General features: G+C 33.0%; 3 protein-coding genes across 3 annotated transcripts in view; 2 read left to right on the forward strand and 1 right to left on the reverse strand.

Moving 5' to 3' along the window:
- LOC102602032 (putative inactive methylesterase 20) overlaps window positions 1–1,271 on the reverse strand; it is a 24,372-nt gene extending 23,101 nt beyond the window's left edge. Inside the window, exon 1 of the mRNA XM_006365316.2 lies at window positions 897–1,271. Within this exon, the coding sequence (XP_006365378.1) occupies window positions 897–1,265 (369 nt within the window). The 5' untranslated portion in view covers window positions 1,266–1,271. The remainder of the gene's footprint in view (window positions 1–896) is intronic.
- A 14,575-nt stretch (window positions 1,272–15,846) lies between these two features.
- Window positions 15,847–18,136, forward strand: LOC102598364 (myosin heavy chain kinase B-like). Its single transcript, XM_006365307.2, has 2 exons — window positions 15,847–16,465; window positions 16,674–18,136. Exons 1-2 carry the CDS (start codon window positions 15,902–15,904, stop codon window positions 17,523–17,525), a joined length of 1,416 nt encoding a protein of 471 aa, XP_006365369.1. The 5' UTR covers window positions 15,847–15,901; the 3' UTR covers window positions 17,526–18,136.
- A 3,768-nt stretch (window positions 18,137–21,904) lies between these two features.
- On the forward strand, window positions 21,905–24,744 carry LOC102599255 (uncharacterized). The gene is made up of 7 exons (XM_015304404.1): window positions 21,905–22,056; window positions 22,153–22,193; window positions 22,785–22,842; window positions 23,410–23,503; window positions 23,823–23,907; window positions 23,983–24,048; window positions 24,349–24,744. Exons 1-7 carry the CDS (start codon window positions 21,993–21,995, stop codon window positions 24,460–24,462), a joined length of 522 nt encoding a protein of 173 aa, XP_015159890.1. The 5' UTR covers window positions 21,905–21,992; the 3' UTR covers window positions 24,463–24,744.
- The last annotated feature ends 741 nt before the right edge of the window (window positions 24,745–25,485 follow it).

The raw sequence follows: 25,485 nt of genomic DNA on the forward strand, positions 1-25,485 counted from the left end.
AAAAATGTTATTTTTATTGATGAATCGTTGTGAGTACAATTCTGTTGTTCTCTTGATTCTCTCTCCTAAGATTCTCCAAGATTCGAGGGCCTTCAGTAGCGTATTTCTCGAAATGTTGGAATGATGTAGACCTCCTTGAGATGTTGTCGATCTCCGGGAACGTCGGAAAACGCTTCGTCGTTTCAAGTCGATCTCCGGGAAGAACTCCGTTGATGACTCCTTCGAAGAGCTATGTAGTTGATGGTGTAGCTTCCTCCAATTGCAGAATGCTTGTTGAAGAGCTTTCTTGATGCCCCCTAGAATGTCATGTCCATCCCCTATTTATAGTTGTAGGGGGTGGACAAGGTTGCTTGTGATTGGCCAAAGAATGTCATTTTGACACTTGGCGGATTGCGATTGGTTCTTGCATTTGACTGGGACTACCACCTCCTTTGGACACGTGGCGTCACCTTGTTGGTCTTGGATGCCTAGTCACCGTGACACGTGGCATGAGTTTGGGCTTCAAGGTGAAATGGACCTTGAATTTGAATTTAATAAGATGGACTTATTTATTTGTAAAGCCCAAATTAATCATTCAGCCCAAATGAACATGGACTTAATTCAAATTTTGTATGAATTTGATCCAATACAATTTATGTGTCTACAACATCAATAACGTATTTTTGTAAGTAATGTTTTTACACGTCGTTAGCTGCAAAATTCTTCGATAAACCCCATTTAATTCGTCGCTAAATAGGTCCTACTTAATCATAATTTCAGATACTCCATTGTTATTTCATGCTTAATGAGATAAGCATGAATTTTTTGTTGTTTAGGTACGAAATTTTGTCAGTCGTTAATTCTTTATTTTCTAGTAGCGGTGTTAGAATATAGAAAGTAAACTAATTTGAGCAAACCTGTTGGGTAACGGCTACAAGATTGAGGTCAGGACCAGGCATTGAAGCTGTGACAAACACAGCCACAGCAATCTTGTGAGGGAACTTTTCCATGGCAAGAGATATGTTGATGCCACCCAAGCTATGTCCCACTAAAACAACTCTTTCTTGTTGTGGCAAAGAATTCATAAATTCCATCAATGGTTCATTGTAATCAGCCATTGAATTGAGATCTTCAACATGTTTTGGATGAATTCCAGAGGCAGCCATATCAAGAACACTAACTTTGTGTCCTTCACTTCTTAGAATTGTCACCACTTTGTACCAACACCATGCACCATGACAAGCTCCATGAACTAATACAAAGTGATTTTTATTACCCTTTTCCATTTTCTCTTTTTTATTGAATACTTGTTTAGATGACACTTTTCTAATTAATATTGAGAGGAATTTATAGTGAAAGAACATGATTTTACTTTGCTATAAATTATTTAGAAGGAATAGTTTTGCTATAAATTATTTAGAAGGAATAGTTGCTCTTTTAGTTATTTAGAAGGAATAGTTTTGCTATAAATTATTTAGAAGGAATAGTTTTGCTATAAATTATTTAGAAGGAATAGTTTTGCTATAAATTATTTAGAAGGAATAGTTTTGCTATAAATTATTTAGAAGGAATAGTTTTGCTATAAATTATTTAGAAGGAATAGTTTTGCTATAAATTATTTAGAAGGAATAGTTTTGCTATAAATTATTTAGAAGGAATAGTTTTGCTATAAATTATTTAGAAGGAATAGTTTTGCTATAAATTATTTAGAAGGAATAGTTTTGCTATAAATTATTTAGAAGGAATAGTTTTGCTATAAATTATTTAGAAGGAATAGTTTTGCTATAAATTATTTAGAAGGAATAGTTTTGCTATAAATTATTTAGAAGGAATAGTTTTGCTATAAATTATTTAGAAGGAATAGTTTTGCTATAAATTATTTAGAAGGAATAGTTTTGCTATAAATTATTTAGAAGGAATAGTTTTGCTATAAATTATTTAGAAGGAATAGTTTTGCTATAAATTATTTAGAAGGAATAGTTTTGCTATAAATTATTTAGAAGGAATAGTTTTGCTATAAATTATTTAGAAGGAATAGTTTTGCTATAAATTATTTAGAAGGAATAGTTTTGCTATAAATTATTTAGAAGGAATAGTTTTGCTATAAATTATTTAGAAGGAATAGTTTTGCTATAAATTATTTAGAAGGAATAGTTTTGCTATAAATTATTTAGAAGGAATAGTTTTGCTATAAATTATTTAGAAGGAATAGTTTTGCTATAAATTATTTAGAAGGAATAGTTTTGCTATAAATTATTTAGAAGGAATAGTTGCTCTTTTAGTCCCTTGATTCTTTATGAATTTTGACTTTGGTCCTTGTGATATATACTCCAATATTCAGATTTAACCTTGAATTGACGCGTGTTATATTGGTCAATTACATATAATAAATTACTCCATGTGTTACATTTTGATTATTTCTAGAACAATGTTATGTTCAAATATAGAGTGATGAACTATACAAATTTAATATAACACGTAGGAGTTGTTTGGTGTGATGGATAAAGAGAGTTAATCTTGGGATGAATTTTAAGTAGCCTCTAATCTCTTGTTTGGTTGCAAGACTGAGATAACTTATCCCAGGATTAATAATTAGTACTGGCATAAGTTATCCCTCCCCTTGGGTGGTATAGTAATCTCAGAATGACTTATCTCGGGATAACTTACATAAATGACAAACATATCCCTTTAAACTCTATTTATACCTCACTTTTCAAATTTATGTATAACTATTTTTGAAAGTCTTCAATCTCCTTAATTTTAAATAATTCTTTACAAAAAAAAATTATTACTAAAAAAAAATTATGTAGTACAAATCTTATTATAAATTTACTTTTTCACTAAACAAAAATATTAGCACATGCCCTCCTGATTCCCACCCCCTTCCCGCACCCTTCGTACATTATTTTTAATACCATATATAATATTATTCACTACTCCTTATTTTTATGATAATTCTTCATATTTTTCTATTAAAAAGTACACTATATAAATATATAATTTTTATTTATGATTATTATATCTATTTATATTTGATTTCTCATAAATCCTCTTTTACTAACAAACTTAAGATGAAAATTCTTTTTTAATGCCAAATAAAAAATAAATTATTTTAAAATACATATGGTGAATGCACACACAAAAATATTTAAGCTAAATAAGATGAAAGTTTTATTTCTAAAAATGAATAATTAAAGCTTTCAAAGAAAATATAAAAAACTAAATAAAGTGAAAGGTAATTTTGTAAACAAACAATTTGTTCTTAAAATTTATACAATGATTTTAATTTTGAATACAACAAATCAAACACTCACTAAGAATAATCCCAACATAGCTTATCTTATCATATAACTAATCGCAGCATAACTAATCCCATCGTCACTTATTTTAAATAATTATGATACTATTTTTCTCTTAATTTAGGTGACAATATTACTACTTGGACCATGTGTTTTTTTAAATATTTTGAATTAAAATTAATTATTATGCCTTCAAATAATTGTTATGTAAATTATTTTTAAATACATTGAAAAAATACTTGTGTTCAAAATTTACATCGAAATTTAGATGTATTAGCCCTTTTACTCCAAATCTTGCAAAGTATAAAACATGAAACGGAAAGTAATTCATTAAACTTGTAAAGATTCACGAGTAAAAAGTTCACAAATACATATAACTTCAATGTGCTCAAAATGGATGACTCTTACCACATGTTATGCAAGAAATCAATATTTTGATGTGTACGTCCATTTTCTGTCCAACGATTATAATCCATTCATATTTGGTCCCTAAGAAACAGATATGTTGTCTCTTACCGTTCACAGATTTTTCCTCACATGGCAATAATCTACATTCAAGGTCAGGTCTCTTTCTCTATTCTGCCGTATAGTTCAAAATTATTTTACTTTCTTCGTCTCAATTTAAGTATTTTAGTTTGGTCGGATACAAAGTTTATTACAATAATATTATTTCATTGAATTTGATGAGTGGTGAAGGATTTAAACTCGGAGATTTATGCGGAATTATACATACCTTCTTGTTATAGGATCAAGTTCTATCACCACCAATTGCCTAAGCGATTTCTTACGAGATCACTATGGAGTCTTGTATTGTTTTTCACAACAACTACACTCTTTATCTAAGGAACTCTTTTCTTGTGTTGTTTGTGTTGTTCTTGGATGACCCCAAGTCCTCCCTTTTATAGGACAAGGTTAAAACTTGTAACTCTTATTCATTCAAGAGTTACATTCCCACTCCATTCAAGAATACATAACTCTTCTTCTTTTACTATAGGGAGTTAGTTAGTGGAGTTGTAACTTACTTCATGAATGAAGCAAGTTACTAGTCAACCCATCAATGGGTACATCTTTTTCCAACATCTCCCACTCACACATGATGGGATGAAACACATAGGGCTTTAATTTGAAAAGAAAATTCCTTTAGACATTCATACCGAGTGTATTGTCGTGATCGCTCAGACACTAAGTTTGGGAGCTCTTACACTAGCAATCTTTTTTCTAGATCAGCATAAGAGACTACAACCCTTTTATGATCATTTATGATATATTATCATGTCATATAAAGTAGCCTTAGATGCCCCACACATGTCTATATACACATATGGCTTCTTTTAACCCTCTTTTCATTTTCAATTTTCATATGCCTTGTGTCCACACTTATGATGCTAACTAAAATAGGTTTCATAATGGACCGGTCTTAGACACAAGCATAATGTGTATATATTTGACATGATCTTCCTTACGCCCACATATCACTAAGATCAGGATTAATTGCTTTCCTAGCATTACTCCTTCAGGTCGTATTTTCATAACCTTTAGACTCATACTAAAGTAGCATACACTAACCCATCACTTCATGATATTGTCAAAGTCATAAGGGCACTAGTGGAAAAAAAAAACTTTTCAAGGTCTCACATAAAAGCACATGCAGTATGAAATGCATGTTACAGTGTGCCTCTGATTTCATCAGAGTGTATGTCGATTTTCATTTCTTCACACTGTACAAATCTTGGTCCAAGTAAATCATTTACTTGACCTGAGTTCTACCGCTCTATTGTACTTTTAGAGGAGATCTCACATATGGCTGCAAGTATTATAGGTAGTGGGAATTCATAATTTCGATCCATTTTGACATTTCTCTTGGATCTCATCCTAGTCTTTTACTAGGGTAACTTTAAATAATATGTTCTTAATCGAAGGTGCCACATATAGTAGCTTTCTTTTTTAGCGTTAAGAAACACAGATGTCTCATCTTGGCTCGCTTTCCATATGCGTCCAAGGGGTTGCTCATGTGAGGAAGCCAACCTTATCAACTTGTACGACATACTCTAATATTGTGAATGTGCTAATCAATAATAATGTATGAAATAACCATAAAAAACATCAAAAAGATATCCATACATTATGATCAAGATGTTCAAATAAGGAAATATATCATTTTACATCCCACGCAAGCCTAGAGATTTCACATGTTTAACAAAGACCTCTCTAGGTATTGGTTTTGTTAAGGGATCCGCTACCATCGTGTGCATAGAAATGTAATGTAAAGCGATTTCCTTACGTGCCATAATGTCTCTAACAAAATTATACTTTGTATCTATGTGCTTAGTCTTACTATGATACTTAGGCTCTTTAGTATATGCCATTGTTGCTTGGCTATCACAAAAAAATTGCACTGCATCCATTGGCCTGCCAATGATCCCTAAGTGTTCCATGAACCTTTTTAGCCATATAGCATGCAATGAACTCTGCTTCCATAGTTGATAAAGCTATGCATGTTTGTTTCTTGCTACTCCATGAAATAGTACCATTGTTAAGCAAAAAAACATAACCAGAAGTGGACTTTCTCTCATCCAAGTCTCCACCCTAGTCAGCATCAGAGTAGCCCACCAATTGTAAGTCACTTCCTTTATAACATAATTTATAATCAACAATGCCCCTTAAGTATCTCAAGATTCTCTTAACAGCTTTCCAATGTGTTTGTCCTAGATTAGATTGATAACGACTAACAAGACCCACTGCATAACAAATATCGGGACGTGTACACAACATTGCATACATTAAACTCCCAATTGCACTTGAATATGGGACCCTCTTCATGACGTCTTTTTCACTTTGAGTTTACATGTTTCAAGGCTTAAATTTTCACCTTTAGCTACAGGGGTGTCTATTGATTTACAGTCTCTCATCATGAATCGTTCAAGAATTCTTTCAATGTATGATTCTTGTGATAAAGATATTAAATTCTTAGAGCGATCTCTATGAATTTTAACTCCAAGGATGAATTCTGCTTCTCCCATGTCCTTCATTTCAAAATTTAGGGACAACCAACTCTTTATAGACTTTACAAAAGTAAGATTATTTCCACCTAATAGTATGTCATCCACATAAAGGGACAATATCACAAACTCAGTTTCAAACCACTTCATATACACACAATGGTCTTCATCGATCATATTAAAGTCGTAAGACATAATAGCGCGATGAAATCTTAAGTACCATTGTCTAGATGATTGTTTAAGTCCATAAATAGACCTTTAGAGTTTGCAAATTTTGCGCTCTTAACCACTTTGGATAAAACCTAATGGTTGTTCCATATAAATTTCTTCATCTAGTTCCCCATTGAGAAATGCAGTCTTTACATCCATTTGATGTAACTCCAAGTTCATACTTGCAACTATATCTAGAATCAGTCTAATAGAGCTAAATCTCACAACGGGAGAGAAAGTATTTTCATAATCAATGCCCTCTTGTTGTGTGTACCCCTTAGCCACCAAACGAGCTTTGTAGCGTTCAATTACACCATCCACCTTTCTTTTAATTTTGAGAACCCATTTATTCCCAATTGTCTTTCAACTTGGTGATAGATCAACCAAATCCCAAACATGATTTGTTCTCATGGACTCCATTTCCTCTTTCATTGCTTCTATCCACTTATCCTTAGTAGGGCCTGAAAAAGCCTCTTGAACTGAATTAGGCTCTTCATCATCTTGCGGAGTAACTATTAATGTTTCCCCTTCGATATGAAATTGACATCGGGGAATAGTTCCTCGTGTACTCTTCCGCACATGTGTCTCTTGTGGAATATTCTCTAAATGAGTAATTCTCCCACTTGGATCAGCAAGAGAAGGTACAATTTCTTGTTCCTCACTTCTTTGATCTTGAAGATTTTCTTAATGATCCACAACTTCATAAAATAACACAGTTCTATCAATATCACCCTTACTAGGAAATTCAGTCTCTAAAAATGTGGCATCTCGTGACTCAAGCTCTATTATACTTCCTTCTTCATTTTCTCCTATGAAGATATAACCTTTTGATTGCTTTGAATAGCCAATGAAGATGCATTTCTTGCCCCTAAGGCCTAACTTCCCATATTTATGAGAAGAATCCTGCACGTATGCGGCAGACCCTAGGGTCGCAATATATTTAAGTCAGGTTTTCTACCCATCCATAATTCATAGGGTGTGGAAGCAACGGACTTAGAGGGCACACGGTTAAGCACAAAGGCTGAAGACATCAATGCATCTCCCTAAAAGGAAATTGGCAAGTTAGCCTACGCCATCATAGACCTAACTATTTCAAGCAAAGTTCTATTTCTTCGCTCAGCTACTCCATTTTGTTGAGGAGTGTATGGAATTGTTAATTGTCTTATAATTCCTTTTTCAGCACATAGATCCTTAAATTGATCCGATAGATACTCACGCCCACGATCAGTTCTTAAAGCTTTTAATCTTAAGTTTAATTGATTCTCCACCAAATTCATAAATTGTCTAAAGCATTCCAATGTTTCTGACTTATGGGAGATCAAATAAACATGACTGTGACGAGTATAATCATCTATAAATGTGATGAACTATGAGGCTCCATGCCTCACCCTCACACTCATAAGACCACATATATCTGAATGGATGAGATGCAATGGAAAATCAGCTCTAGTTCCCTTTCCAAATGACTTTCTAGTCGTTTTTCCTGCTAGACAATGTTCACATATTGACATTTTAATTTCAGTTAAGGACCCCAACAATCCTTCTTTTGCTAATCTATTCATTCTTTCAAGGCCTATATGTCCAAGTCTAGCATGCCAAATATTTATATCTAAAATTAGAGTTGTTGTTAAAGCAAAACAACCATGATTATTAGATATATAATTAAAACCACAAATTGTGCCCAACACAATAAAACCATCAAAAAGGTAACCAGAACCATAATATTTAGTGCCATAAATAATGTCAACAGAATTATTGTGAAAATTTACACTGAAATTTAATTTAAGAAGAGAAACAACTGAAGCTAAATTCCGCCGAATGTCTGGAACATATAAGACATCATGTAGAAGAAGGATTTGTCCACCTTGCAACTCTAGTTTGCATGTCCGATCCCTTTCACTTCAATTGATGCATTGTTTCCTACATAAAGCCATCTGCTCCTGGAAGGCAGTCAATGGTATTTAAGAAATGATCCTCTGTCTCTAGCTATGTGGTATGTGGTTCCTGAGTCAACAGTCCACAAAGTATTAGCATCTGCCATTAATGCAGTACTAGACACATAAGCAAAATTAGGAGTTTTAGTGCATGATGTTACCTTATTCTGCTCCGGGCAATCCCGTGCAAAATGACCCATCTTGTGACAAGAATAACACTCCACTTTCGCCATATTAATCTTCTTAGCACCACGTTTTCCTCTCTTCTTAAATTGAGATTTATCCTTCTGATTTGACTTATCAGACCCATTTTTCTTCCATGTTTTCTTGTTCTTGTTCTTTTGCTTAGGATTAGAAGTCCCATCAGATGCAGCTAGAAAAGCTTGATCAATTGCTTTAGAAGCGTCACGACGCTCATCTTCAAGAACAAGATGGTGCTCAATGTATTCAAAAGACTTAATGCTTTCATTGTGGGTCATATGAATTTTCATATATTCCCAACTAGCAGGAAGAGATCTTTTAACAACTTGCACTTGTTGTTTTTCAGAAAGATTATGACCAGCTGATTTTAGTTCTCGTATCATATTTTACATCTCTCTTAAATGCTGCCTTATCGATGAATTAGGGCGCAGTCTATAGGTGTCAAACTTAATGGTCAACCTCCTAAGGTTTGTAGCAGAAGTGCCACCAAACTTATCTTTCAGTGCTATCCACATGGCTTGGGCTGTTGGATAAGATTCAAACTCACACATAAGTTCATCAGTCATACTACTCAGCAACGTTATGCGAGCAATACATTTTTTTTTCTTCCAAACTTGAAAAGTCTCAAGATTTGTCTCATGTTGTTGGGTGTCTTCACCCGCCGGCTCAACCATCACATGGTTTGAGGTCTCCAAAACCTCTTGCTCTTCAAGAATGTATTGAATCTTACGGTGCCAAATGTAATAATTATCACCATTTAATTTTTCACCCTTATTCAATTCAGCAATGATAGTCTTTGAAGTCATTTTATAAACTTATCTACGCACATAGAAGACATAGCACAAATAAGCATAAAATACTTTTTTTTTTATTTGCCGCAAAATTGCATCCAAATTAATATTGTTTAGCTAGAAGCCCATGTTCAAAAGTCTACGTTCGTCTTACTTTCATCACATGTAACTTTAAGCACACCAATATTTATTTATTTTTAAATCAATTGTGCGCTAATAAATTATGATAATTCTAAATAAGGAAAATTGCCTATCAATAAGAACTCCCACTCAATATATATATATATATATATATATATATATTTATAAATCGTTCAATATACATGTCTCACACAAATGAAATTACTTATTTATTTATTTATTTATTTTGAAATTTGCCTAGAAAACTTTTAGAACTTAAAAAAAATTCCCAATTATGTCTTCAAACAGTGAACTGTCAGCACTCATGTCTCATTTATTCAATGTCAAAAAAATTACAAATAATATATCGTTGGAAAGATTTTGAAAGTATATTTCCAGTGATATATGTCTTGCACACATCAGAAAACATGAAAGGGGAGAAAATGAGCTTGAAAGTTGGGCAGTCTTGCTGAAATTTCCAGCAGTTTTTGTTTCTTCTTCTTTAGCAGCCAACTTTCAATACCCATATCTCCTTCATCCGATATTGAAATTTTACAAATAATATATCGATGGAAAGCTATCAAAAATATCTTTCCATTAATATATGGCTTGTTCAGTTTGTCAATCCACTCTAGGAGATAATTTTGCCGAAAGTCAGTACGTTTATAAAAAAAATGAATTTTTTTTTCGAAATGTAATAAAATCGAAAATCCGCTTATCACTAAATTTTTATGATGCAATGGTGAAAAGATAATCATATCTAATAAACCTTGCTCTGATACCAATGAAGGATTTAAACTCGGAGATTTATGCGGAATTATACATACCTTCTTGTTATAGGATCAAGTTCTATCACCACCAATTGCCTAAGCGGTTTCTTACGAGATCACTATGGAGTCTTGTATTGTTTTTCACAACAACTACACTCTTTATCTAAGGAACTCTTTTCTTGTGTTGTTTGTGTTGTTCTTGGATGACCCCAAGTCCTCCCTTTTATAGGACAAGGTTAAGACTTGTAACTCTTATTCATTCAAGAGTTACATTCCCACTCCATTCAAGAATACATAACTCTTCTTCTTTTACTAAAGAGAGTTATTTAGTGGAGTTGTAACTTACTTCATGAATGAAGCAAGTTACTAGTCAACCCATCAATGGGTGTATCTATTTCCAACAAGTGGGTACAATGATATTGAAATATTGTTGACTGGTTACAAAGAAGACGCATAAAAAAACAAAATTGATTTTCTTTTATAAACACACAACAATAGATTTGTGGAAAAGACTAAACCATTTGAGAGACATCAAAATATTCAATAATAAGAGAATAAAAATTATGAAAGGGCAATAGAAAAAAAAAGGTAAATATAGGAATTATAATGTGCATTCATGTTAATAGTCAGAATATAAATGAGGTAACAAAATAAATAGTTACGTAAGTGTAACACCCTAAAAATTTCTAAGCTAAGGCCCAAATCATTCTTTATTTGCATATAAGTTCGTATCGTGTGATTCTTAAATTGTTCTTAAGTGTTAAGGTCAATTCATTAGTGTGAGAATGAAATTGGATATGAATTAAGGTCGCTAGAATCCCCTAGCACAAAGTTGAGTTGAAAGTTTCCTTATCGATTAAGTTTTGATATAAGATTCTATTTAGGTCAACTTCAAACAATCATATCTTTCGGAACATAATAAATTAGGTGGCTCAAAACATATTAAATTACAGATCTATGAGTTATCTTTCCAATGCCACCAAGGTTGTCTCATTTCGAGTTTGCAGTAAAAAGTTATGACCGTTTTAGCAGAGAGTACCACAATAGAGCTTTTTGAGTAAGTGACCTATGAATCACTTCTACGGGCCGTAGAAGTTTCTACGATCCGTACTTTTCACACTTGGAAAAAGTACTAGGAGTCAAAATTTTGGGTTTAATTCTTATGGATCCATCTACGGGTCGTAGAAATTTCTACGGGTCATAGTTAGGACCCGTAGAATGAACTTCTCAGCCTTATAATTTTAATATGAATTTCACGGATGGGAACTACAGTCTGTAGATCAAACTTAACGAACGGTAGATAGACCTGTGAAAGGTTTTCGATAGCTTTTTTAAGAGGTGTAATTCATTCTTTTCTCACCCCTTGTATGCCTAAACCCCGACGTTCTTACACCTAAATAAGGTTCTAAACAGTATTAGTCAACCCTATTAGTCTCATTAACGCTTTCAAGTCTTAGAAAAAGTATCCAAGAGGTGAAAGCTAGAGTTTTCAAGCGCGCGTTCTTCTAGTTTCGTAAAGAACTTTGTTCTTTTAGGTACGTAATGATGGACTAATCATCACGTCCTACATCTAAGTTCATTCATTAAAAGGTTAAAATATCAAATTAATGTAATCTAATTTAACTATTGAAAATTAGTCAAATTTACTTTTGAAAAGCACAATACATGACAAATAAAAGTGAACGGAGGGAGTAATATGTTGGGATTAGACCTCAGGAGGCTGTTAGTTGATTATTTTTTTTGTTAGTATTAGTTTTGAATAAATTCTTTAATATATCAATTTGTTGGAAAAGCTAGTAGCGCTGCAGTTGGCATTTTCTCAAGGCAATTTTTGTCGGTCGAATTTAACTTGATTCATTAAGGACGTTTTGGTCCAAGGACTTTCCTACGTAGTATAAATATGACCTAAACACGAAGGGGGGTCTGTCAGAGGATGATTGACATTGGAGCAAGAGTGGAATCTTCGTGTGCGCTTTTCATCTGGCTTCTTTGTGTAAAGAACCTTAAGTTCAATTTGCTCATTTTTATTGAAACACACTTTAGCATCATCTTGGTGTCGTAATGCAATAATGCTCTTTGCGAGCCGGAAAAGTCAATACAATGTTTTTCTTCATCGCAAAGACACACCCTCATCATTTAATCAAATCCAACATTCAAACTTATTTATATATTCAATAAGTTCTAAAATATTCATCAATTCTAACTCACATTTTGCGGTAACTTTATAGATTAGATCGATGCTAGAATTTTACTATTGGCGATAAAGCTTCTTAATGAGCTTTAATAAGACAGGGAGGTGTCTATAAGAACTAGTGGTATGTACTCCTACAAAATCGTAAAGCAAAACTATCAAGGCGGACTTAATCTCCGTGACAACTTACAATTTGTCAACTCTAACTTATATTCTTGGCTTTCAATTTTAGCTCACATTTAATAGATCCAATTTACATCTCAAAAAGTATCTCCCCACCTTTCCACCAACTAGTAAATATACAATCTTCTCCCCCTTTACGCAACTATTCTCCCTATTCAACAATAGTTATCCACGATTGATTTGACACATACCTTAAGAAATAATAAATGATAGGATTAATATTTCTACATTACCCTTTGAATATACTAAATTTAATGCTTTGATAAATGTATTAGATGTTGAATAATATTTAATAGTAAGGGTAAAATAGATATAAAAAGGTAAATTATCTCTTGATTTTTCAAACTGAACAAGTATTGTTGGATAACTATTTTTAGCATAGAGGATAAGTAAAGATGAACACAAGGAGTAATTAGCCTAGCTATTTGCGGCTAGTTCACTTGACAAGTTTTGTGTCATACCCCAAATGAAGGTGAAGGGTTCAAATTTAATTATTATACCTTTTATTTTACTATTTGATAATTAGTTCGCACCAATCAAATTAAATAAATTTGAATTTATAGAAGGGAAAAACATGTTCTATCAAAAGAGAAATTCTTTCTTAGAATTAATTATGACCATTGATTAAGATTGAGGCATCTTATCCATTGCACAAAATATCCATGGGTGGTAACCTACTTGATATACAAACAAACCTCAAGAGAGACGGAAAGTTCAAATGTGAGTTTCAACAAGAATTAGACAAACAAAAAGCTTGCATCAAAGGTCAACTTGTCAAGAAAATTAAAGAATCCATCACCTTATTTAAATTATGGAAACCATTGGGGATTAAGAAATTCAACTTGTATATATTTGGTTTCACACCATGTAATTATTATAATTAAATTACAGTAAACATCTTTGATATAATTAAACTATATTAAACATCTTTGATATAATTAAATTACATTAAACATCTTTGATGTGATCCAATTATAAATATATCATAAAGTATTTTAAAATTAAATACTTAAATCCCTATATTAGTGCAAATTCTACGCAAATATAATAGTTTAGATTTTACTAGCTTAGGATGTTAAGTGTCTAGTTTTTAAAAACCATGAAAACTAAGTTATAAGTATATTCAAATATAATTAATAAAAGACAAATTACAATTAAAACATATCTATATAAGTTTTATAAAGTCAATTCCCTAAAGAAGTAATTTAAAAAGACTTTGTGATTTGTAGAATCTTCCTTCGATTGTGTAACATGAGCTTGAATTATTGAAAATGTCATTTTCATATCACAATTTTATCATGTATAGGCAAAAAAGTCAATTTGGTTGTTCTTCCATCTTAAAAGTTGAAGTTGAATGGATCCAATCAAATGTTTTCATACATTCACAATGGCCAAGTATTTCAAATTCCAAGTTAACGTATCCAATACGCAAGGCTTACCTCACTAATTCGTTGTATTAACTTTTATACACTGATTAAATTAAAGTGAAATAAAGGAAATATTTATTTTATTCTCAAAAATATCTTTATCGAAGCAAACACATCAACAAGGTACTGCTTCAGCCTAAACTCTAATAAGAGAATATTAAGTTTTTAAAGATAACTAATAGTAATTATAATCAATATAACTAGTAAATAGTAAGAATTGACCTACAAAGAGAGTTAACATTCTATACCATATTAAAACTTAAATGTCTTTTACACTATTAGTACACACAAAAAATCCCTTTTTAAAATTGAAAGAGTTCTTACTGGATTATTAATATTTGTTTGAAGTTAAAGTTGAAAACAAGGACTGGAACCTGAAGTTTACTTTGAAAAATATTGAGATAATTTTGTGAATGAAAGTCATACTATTCCACTTGAAATACTTTACACACTAATTTTTCAACATCAAATTTTCTATTCAAGTTGAAACTCAAATAATAAGGCAAATTGAAAATAATATTTAGTTATTTACAAATACTATATATGTCCAAACACTCTACTAGAAACAAAGATTTTTCTTGTTGTGAATTAGTAAAAAAATTGTGCTATAAAATATGATTTTTTTCATTCATTGTCTACCAAACCAACTCACTAAAAAAATACATGGCGAAAAATAGATTCGAAATAGTGGGAAGCCTCCTAAGATCTCAATATAAAACAAATAGAACAATTTTTTTTTCATACCGATTGAATCAAAATATCTGTCGAAATAGCCAGTGAACATTTTTGTACGTTGTATCAAATTACCGACATTAGGCATTCCACTACTAAAAAAATCATTAATTTTCCAGCATTTTTGTACGTTGTACAAAATGTAAATTGCATTGTATATAACGTACATACATACTATATATTTTATGAAAGAAAATCTCTAAATAGTTGGGTGTAATATTTTTAAAATAAATTTTTTTACATAATCTTTCTAGCCATCGGAACATACCATATAAACATTTCAAGACTTATGTATTATTGCAAGTCAATTTACTTGATGATGCAAAAAAAACATATAAAATTTAAATTCTGAGAATGAAAGATTCATTTCCTATCCATATTCTCATTCGTTTTAGGTAACTTTGATCTTCTCGTCGTGGTTAAAACATGACCAAATTAAAAAGAGTATATTTTTATTGGTTCAATCAGTTTCTTGGCAAAAATAGACTGAAGGATGATTCTTGTTATTTTTTGGATAGTATAAGGACGGTTTTTGCTCATTTAGACAATACAAGGATGTACATTAGATTTGAGTCATAATTGAGGGATGATTTTAGCCAAAAACTCGTTTGCAAATATCACAATTCACAATGCAACGGTAAGAATAGAGTTTTGTAGGTCTATTTAAATTTATTTTAGTTTTATGTTCTTTTTATATTAAAAAAAAATCTTCATTTTTATTTCTTCTATTCATTCTATAAATAACAAGAGATTATAATTCCTCAAAAGAAAATTGGAACAAACTATTGGTATTAATATTTTTAGAATATAATAATAAGTTAAATTATTAGTAATCGTTGAAAACTAAAAATCAACATTTCCTATTAATTGCCAAAGAAAATTTCCGTAAATAATGTTTTTCCATAAATAGTATTTGACAACTTGTCATGTCCCAAAAGTCACGTACATAATATATGTTCATGGCCGTACCTTGTTCACACATTATTATTTTCTTCTCCCATCATCTTACGCAACATTAGTGCCCACATCATTACGCCTTATTATTTTTGTTTCTCAAAAGATTACATGATGATGAGGAATTCGAAAAAATACAACAACAAAATGGCTATGGAGGATCAAAGCAGCGTCCCTAGGAGACAAACATTTGGTAGCATGTTACAATCCGATCCAAATCATGATCAAGATGAATATATTAATTTTCGTACAAGCAATACATCTGATCAATCTGGCCTTGCAAATTATGATCATAATCATCGCGCATCTAGATTGAGCTCAGACTACAATATGATGATCTCACCTTCACCTTCAGAGGAATGTTATTCATTATCGAGTACTCCATATATAGCGCCTTCTATGGACCTAACATCGTCTCCTTTATCGAAATCTCCATGGTCCTCTCATGTTGAAAGCTATCTATATACGGGCCTTATTGGCTCTCTTGTTCGTGAAGAAGGACATATATATTCATTAGCGGCTTCTGGGGACTTGTTATATACCGGATCAGATAGCAAAAATATTAGGATATGGAAAAATCAAAAAGAATTTGCAGGATTCAAATCAAATAGTGGATTGGTGAAGGCAATAATCATTAGTGGAGAAAGAATCTTCACGGGTCATCAAGATGGAAAGGTACTGTTGACATCTGTAATTATCTCATCTAAAAGTTTAAACAATCAGAAAAATCATAACTTTTGTTTTCTTAGTTATATCTTGATTTGTTAGGTTTAACTTTTTGATATGGGGTGACAATGTTAATATTCATATTGTTGTGTACGTCTAATTTATCTAAAAACTTAAGTTATGAAATATAGCATATTTAAAATTATGTTTTCAACAGGTACGAGTGTGGAAGGTTTCTCCTAACGATCCAAACGTTTACAGGAGGATTGGAACATTACCAACTTTGAAGGCATATATAAAAAGTTCAATGAATCCGAATAATTACGTTGAAGTGAGAAGAAATAGAAACTCGGTGTGGATAAGACATTTTGATGCTATTTCATCTCTTAGTATGAGTGAAGATCAAAATCTGTTATATTCAGCATCTTGGGATAAAACCATAAAGGTTTGGAGATCATCAGATTTTAAGTGTTTAGAATCAATAAGTGCACATGAAGATGCAGTAAATTCAGTAGTTGTTGGATTTGATGGGCTAATCTTTTCAGGATCAGCTGATGGAACAGTAAAAGTTTGGAGAAGAGAATTACAAGGTAATAAAACGAAACACTTCTTTTCACAAACATTGTTGAATCAAGAATGCGCGGTAACATCCTTAGTTGTTGATCCTAGTTCAAATTTCCTCTATTGTGGTTCATCTGATGGTTTTGTAAACTTTTGGGAGCGCGCCAAGTTTTTGTCACACGGAGGAGTTCTCAGAGGTCATAAATCTGCGGTTCTTTGCTTAGCTACCGCGGGGAATTTAGTGTTTAGTGGATCAGCAGACACGAATATTTGTGTGTGGAGAAGAGAAGGTTGTGATCATATATGTTTATCAGTGTTGAAAGGACATTCTGGTCCTGTTAAGTGTATGGCTGTTGAAGAAGATCATGGACCAACTATTAATGGTGATCGACAATTTATCGTGTATAGTGGTAGCCTCGATAAATCAGTCAAGATTTGGAGAGTATCACCATGTCCGCCTCATATGCAAGCACAACTTCAACACCAGTCCCAATGGGGTACGAGTTAGCAGATCCGAGTTTACATTGTAGAATATGTGGATTCAAAAAATGAGTAAAATCATATTATTATATATGATATGATATATTTCCTCACTCTCAATTTAATGGTCACGCCCCATGCAAGCACAACTTCAAGTTCAAGATCAATCCCAATGGGGGTACAAGTTAGCAAAGCCGAGTTCACAATGTAGAGTAAGTGGATTCAAAATGAGTTGTATCATATAATTACATATGATATATTTCCTCAATCTTAGTTTATGTGACCTATTTCATATAGAGATGTGTGTTTACCATATTGAAAGGACTGATAAGGAAATAGTGTCACATAAACTGAAATGGTGGAAGTACTTATTTTTTTAATTATATGTATTATATGTAGTTCGGCAACCATGCCAGCTCAACAACATCAACCAGCCCCCAATAGGGGGTATGCGTTAGCAAAGCTAGGCGAATTTAGTATATAGAGTCAGTGAGTACAAAATAAGTTATGTAATCTTATTATCTATGTTTTTTATTTTCATATGTATATAGTGCGGTTGAGATGCAAGCACATCAAATTCATAACAAGGAAGAAGCTATGGTTAGTAGAGGCAAATCTAGGATGTAAAGTTAATCTGTTCAAAATGAGTATGATTGTATCAATGTGTATATATTTTTCTTCCCATACAAGTTCATTATGAATTTAAATTATGATGGTGTAGCATAACGTGGAACTAAATATAAGGAGTCAACTCAGGGTCGACTCAACCTCTATTATATTTAACAAAGCTCGATTAAGCTAAACTCAACTTAATATTTTAAGAAGTCTTGGCTCGATGCCCAAGCCTAGCTAGTTATATAAGGTACGTAGAAGAGTTAGTCAAAATTTACTTTTGTTTTTGTATCTTAGTGTGGCTTCTTTGCTGCGAAATTGTAATATACATCTGTATAGAGAAGCATTTGATTGTATAGCATATTTGTTTTAGGTCTACAATTTAAACGTTGTGAAATCTGAATTAACAAAGAGCATTTTTTTTATTTAGATAATTCTTGTTAAATAAGTGTTCCCCTTACCTTTTTTTTATTTTTTTCAACTCCTTCTCTTATGCATATTGTTATTTTTTTTTATTTTTTTTTTGCTAGATCCTGTCCCTTGCTTTGTTGGTATGTGAATTGTGATGCTCAATGTTTCATTCTTTTGACAGGTTTGGTGATCTTTTAATCTAAGTGGATGCAGTATTGAGATTCTAGGTGTGTTTAAACGAGGCAGAGGAATTCAGTAAAAATGGGGCAAAAGAGACCCCCACTGAAGAATTCAGTAAAAGAATTAAAGGCCAACGTTATTCGACTGAATTAGTAAATTACAAGGAACAGAAGGGTAGAGAGGAGGAGTGAGCACAAATGCAGGATATTTGTGGCTGCTGGTCAGTTTTACATGCTGATGACCCTGTTAGTAGAGGCTCCTCCAGCCTTTACTACTGAATCCAATCTGAGATTTTAAGAAGAATTAATAGATAGTACCTAAAACATTTACAGAAAACTTTGAATTCTTAGACATTAATTAGTGCATATATAAAGACAGCTCCAATATAATGTTCATTGCTCTGAAAGCAAAAGAGATCAATCCTCATAATTTCTCTTCTTAATTACAAGGAACAGAAGGGTAGAGAGTCTGTCTGAGCACAAATGCAGGATATTTGTGGCTGCTGGTCAGTTTTACATGCTGATGACCCTGTTAGTAGAGGCTCCTCCAGCCTTTACTACTGAATCCAATCTGAGATTTTAAGAAGAATTAATAGATAGTACCTAAAACATTTACAGAAAACTTTGAATTCTTAGACATTAATTAGTGCATATATAAAGACAGCTCCAATATAATGTTCATTCTCATGAAGCGCTAAACTTTTTGCACAGAATTCACCTGCATTGCACGCCGCTGAAGAAGTGACCTATACTCTTGAGCATTCATCAATCTCGCGTGCACGTAAAACAGGGAGTGGATGTGAAAGTTGCCTTGTTTGAGCATTTCTAAAGAGAAAACTTGTTGAACTTAGAAAGAGTTGCGAAAATTGCAAGCCAAACTATAAGAGAGTTAATTATATTTACCTAATTAATATACCACCCGACTGGGCTTGATGATGCTTTGTCATAAGAGCGAGCTTGCTCTAAGAATGAATCCACATTCAGTTTCTCCGATAGAGATGGGCAGCTGCCAGCTAATTTCATTATTACTGAAACAACTACGTACCTCTTGTGGGAGCATGACAAAAGAAAAGGAAATTCATGCATAAGATTTTCTGATGTGGTTAATGCCCCCCTTAAACTGAATTTACTATTCAGGTTTCATCTACCTTTGGATCTTGAGCAACAAGAAGAGCTGCACGATCACAGGTGAGTTCCCGCTGCTCTTCTAGCAATCAAACTGCCAACACCTGTGGGTAAAAAGATTTCAAAATCAATTGTAACTGAAATATGCCCCTCTTTTTGCTTGCAGAAATGCCTACTGGCAGCAATATAATTAATGCACAGTTGCACGCTATCCTATCTGAGTTTACCCCTTGTACTTTAGACAGCTGTCCGTAGCATCACCCCCTTTCGAGGTACAAGAAGAGTACGATACAAAGGAGGTTTTGTCTTTGAGTCGAATTCCATATATACAAGCATTAAGATGCATGAAATGTACTATGAGCCCTAATGCCCTTAACCATAAACATTTTGTAGCATAAACTTTTGGGCAAACAAAGTCTCACATATATGTTTTTTTAGTTTTGAATCATCAATCTGAACAACAATCTTTTTGTTCACCATGGTTACACATGAGACCATCAGGATGCATGTCGATTAAAATATCAATATGCCAAACGAAAGTTGCTTTTAAATAGAAAACATAAGGGCAAAAACACTTGCCTGCCATGTAATATTTTACATTTTCTCATATACAATTTACAATGCAAAGAGATCACTCCAAGACAGATTCACGTTGAAGCACTTCAATAAGTATCATGCGATTTCTAGGAATATTTGTTGCTGATAATCTATATAAATTGACTTAGGATATCTATTATTTAACTTCTGCAATTCCTTTCGCGACTGATCAGCAGCTCCACATGAAGGCTTGTATGAACCACTTTTTACCACTGACAGCCAGGGTATATGCATTGGGTACAGGACTTTGACGTATATACAAATCAGGAGCCTCAATATTGAGTATTCTAGCAGCCTCAACAATTAAGTAATGAACTTCAGGTAGTAGCTGAAAGACATGCTAAATCAGTTAGATGAGTGAATATCTCTCTGACCTCTTTATTCTTTAACACCAGGATGCACTGGAAGTTGAGAATCTTATATATGTTACTAGGTTATTTTTCATGATTGAAATATATGTACTACTAGATACAATTATGAAATATGGAGGGAGGCTAGTGAGATAGGAAAAAGGCAAACAACATAGTCTATGTTTTTCGATACATGCAAATCACACTAGATACATATATCTAGATACATTTTGAAATACATATAGATAGGAAGAGAGGAGAAGGAGAGCCACATATGCAAATTAATCCACTTGCATATTGTGTATATGAAACAAATTACACTTTAATTTAATTTCATGTATTTGAAGTCTAAATTTTAATAAGATTCGTAATATTGAAGAGTAATTTGCTTACCTTGTTTGGATGGTTGTTAACTGTTGTATTGTTAGTTTTTTTTTATGGCTACTTAAATTCAATTCATATTGTATCGTTTAAATCTATAGTTAAGTAATGAAAAACATATTCAAGATCGATTTGATGTGATCGCATGGTATACCTTGATTATTATTTTTTGTCATTTTATATTTATTTATTATTTAATAATTATATTTCAATTATTTTACCTACCTTTTTATAGTAGCTCTGTCCATGCCTTACTTTTCTTGTAAGTTTATCATTCAAATTATAGCTATGTGAAATTATGTAACGATGGAGAACGATACAATCTATCTAACCATTGTATTCATTCAAAACAATATAGTATGATACAATACAATACGATACGACAGATTATGAAATAATACGTAACAACAATCCAAACAAAGTGCAAGCTAGTGGAGTTTTTGTTGTTTGGCCAAAGAAAATATATAGGGGATTAAAACTAGAAAAAAAATATTGAAAACACTTTTGAATTTGACATAAATTAATTACTAGTTTCATCTCCGAATGATTGACAGTCTTAAAAGTACCTTCTACTTAACTAATTAAACTTACTAACACTCCCAATATACCACATTACATAACAAGTGATTTCATAGTTATATAAGACTATTAATAAAAAAATAAGAGAGACCGGGGAGATGGGACACTTAATTTTGATTTGGTATATTTGAAGTCCAAATTCTAATAAAATTAAAAGAAAAAAGTAATTTGAATAGTGGGTGTGGGGGCACAGGCACCCACCCACGCCTAGGCGGCGGCTAATATGTTATCGAGTGGATAAGGAGAAATAGTTGAAAGAGAATGGTATCGAAGGAGGAATTTCTTCATCTCTTTGATCGCTTTGCTCTCCTCATTTGCCAACCTGGTATGTATGTATGTATGTAGATTTGCTTTTCTTCAACTAACTATGTCTATTTCGCCTTTTGCTACCTTTATCCTCAAATCAAATCATGATTTGCAGATGTCAAGCAAAGGATTGTGGATGCTCTCAATCACAAACAGGTTAACATTCATTTTCTGCTTCCTTCTTCACTTTCATACCTAATAATTTGGACCTCTGCTTCTTCACTAAGCCCCAAAATCAACAAAGTTGTGTCCTCTTCTACCATTAAAGAAACTAAGCTTTAAATTTGATGATTCAAAAATTTTGAAATTTTACTGACTTTTTATTTCTATATTTATACTTTGTCACGAAAATGTAGGAATCTATTGATTATATATGCTACAATACGTCATGTGCGAGCACCCATTAATTTAAAATCTTGGATCCACCACTGAATGGTATGGGTATGGTACCTTCATGTTAGGAAGGTAAATCCAAAATGACAAATCATATAGGATAGTGACTAATGGAGAATGTTATTCCAAGAGTACCTCGCGTGAACTCAAGATACCATGCCATGTTGAACTTGCCAGGAGCTTTGTGATTGGCGTCTTAATGGGATATGATTTGAATTTTTGATGAAAATCATTGTTGTAATGACCCATTGACTTGTTTAATGTCAATATCTTCCATGTTCAACAATAATTAGTTTTCTCCATTCATTTACGATTCTACTTTGAAATCAAAATATGGAGCATCATTATATGCAGGAAGCTGTTGCTATTACAACTGCTATCCAAGAGGAGATATTTTCAGAGATAGGAATTGGTGAGCGTTAAATCACTCGCGTTTTACTGCAAGAAATTAACTTAGACAATTTTTGAGTACGCAAATGCTTCTTTTGCTGCTGTTTAATCCCTACTTTATGTTCAAACAAATGTGAAAAGAATCAGCATTTTAATTCTAATCTAGTTGAACCATCTTGCTTGGTCATTGTTTCAAAAAAGAGATGTCAACGTCCAGTTTTGCAGATGGGGGCTGAGCTGCAGATTTGTTACAACCCGATTTTGTAAACTTAGTTCATGTATAGTTCTTGCTGCTGATAGTACTATTTATGTTTCATGAAATTGTATAGTTTAGCTTGGAATAACAAGCCATATTGCCCACTGTCCAGAAGATGATAATCCTGTTTTCATTGTTTCTTTGTTTGATTTGATTAAAAGATGGAACATTGCGTTCCTTCTCCCCTTTCCTTCTTTTCGTCGGCTTAGAAACTAATACTAACATTTTCCACTGGTGAAAATGCAGTGTCATCTACTATTTGGGGAAAATGCTTCATAGAGTTATATCATTGTAATATATAACCATTGTGAATTCCTTATTTCTCTGTTGCAGATCCACAACTTGGTCTTGCTTGCTTGGGAAAAATAAACATGACCTATGAGAGTGATCGAGACCTGATGATTCGTTTTTACGAATTTGTTGCAAAGTAAGATCAGAATATTCCGTCTTTAAGGGTGTTGCAGTGCATGTGTTCATTTCTGTATATCAATTTTATTCCTCTGTTTATTGTTAAGATGAACTTCTATATTGTGTTTGTTTTCACCTTTGGACCTTTTCAAGAAAATTTCTTGGCACAGTGGTCAATAGGATATAATGCAATGTATTTCTCTTATTTATTCAATAGAGGGCACTTTACCATTAAGGCTTCTCTTGCTAACAACTCGAGTACAAATTTAATGAATATTGAATTCTATAAAAGTAGCTGACTAGGATTGTTTTTTTTCTTTATTCTACCTTCCATGAAGAGAAGAAATGGCTTGTGAAGAGGCCGAGCTTGGGCCGGAAAGGTTTGCTGAAAGATTAAGAATGCAACAGAATTTACAAGAGCAGGTAAGAGATCTCTTCTCTTGAGGTTTAATTATGTTATAGCTGTGATAGTAAGAGTGGATACAAATATTTTGACAGCAACTGGAGATGCTGAAGTACATGCGCAGCTTTCACATGGATGATCAGTCTGCAATACTTGAGAAGGTAATGATGACTAAATTACATACTAAGACAATTTCCTCATGAATGAAGATGCTAACTTCATAAACAAAACATTGAAAAACATGAACTCTCTGCTTGATCAAGAGATTGGATAACATCAGGGGAAGTCAAATAAGTACCTGAAGCAATGGAGTATGTTGACCATGAGCTTTTGTCATCAGAATTTACAACTCCATGAAAGCGTGATGGAAGTTACAAAATTAGATTTCCACATAAATAAGCTATTTATTTTGGTCGTGGTACCAAATATTGTTCTTCTAAATTAATCTGCATGTTTGACAGATTCACCAGCAGTCGAATAAGGCTAACTTTGAGACTGGAGCTTCTGTGCTGACAGTGGAGCAGATGCAGGATGTTGTTCGACGGAGAGTATCACCTTTGTTCCAGCCTAGATAATTGGAGGGAGCTCTCTTGGAGTTACTAATTTCATACTGGCTGCAAACTGGGGAAGCTGAGGCTCTAGTTTCAGTTTTTTACTTGGAAGTAACCTGACATTTACTTAATTTCGTTTGTATTTGAAAGTCCATCTGGATGTGGTGTAAGCTGAATTGTAGAGCGGTACAACGGTTTCAATTGGACTTTTGTTGTATTTGAAAGTCCAGCAGGTGGACTGTTTCCATTCTCAATTTCTGCATCTTCTGTCTCCACACTGATTGAAGTATCATCGCTTTCACTCAATTCAACTGTCTGCTTCCGAAATCTTTTCCTGCTTTCGCAAGCCACCTTTGTCATTGCAGCGTCCTGTTGGGATCCTGTTTGGGTACATGGAAACCCATTGCTGCCCGTAGTCATTCTCGAGGTTCCTTGGTTCAGAAGATTTCTCTGCTTTAACCAAGCTTTAAGGGGAATGTTCTGGCCTCCCTCTGTTTGGGTGTACAATCTGTACCGTGAGAACCTAAAGCATACTCATTAAAAGGCGTCGAGCATTTCTTGCAATGTAGAGTACGATTGACCTGATACATGTGCCTAATGTTGCAAGTGAGGCACATTTCCTTCTCCAGACTTGATGAAGCATAACCATTGCAACATAGTATCAATACCTTATTGGTCCCTCAGTTGTATCAATTCCGACCTATCAAACTTCACAGTAAAATACAACATCTTATTTGAAGGATCAATCCCTGATCGATCAAAAACTGCATTCACAAAATCATCGTACTTTATGCCCATCTTTGCAATAACATGATCAGTAGTACCTCCCTTATACGAAATGAGTCCATCGGGTAGAACCTTATTTATCCTGCCCCAGTGACAGAAACAAAGCAGTGTTTTATCTTCAATTCCCATCCAGAACTAGTGTATAGGGTAACAATCTTGAAAATTAAAAACTTGATCAAGAAATAAAATCAAACGGAATCACACTTATCAAGGCTGAATGTACTAAAATTACAATCCATATGGTATGAGGATTAACCGAGT

Source organism: Solanum tuberosum, unplaced genomic scaffold (genome assembly GCF_000226075.1).
Source record: "Solanum tuberosum cultivar DM 1-3 516 R44 unplaced genomic scaffold, SolTub_3.0 scf00548, whole genome shotgun sequence".
NCBI classification, from domain to species: domain Eukaryota; kingdom Viridiplantae; phylum Streptophyta; class Magnoliopsida; order Solanales; family Solanaceae; genus Solanum; species Solanum tuberosum.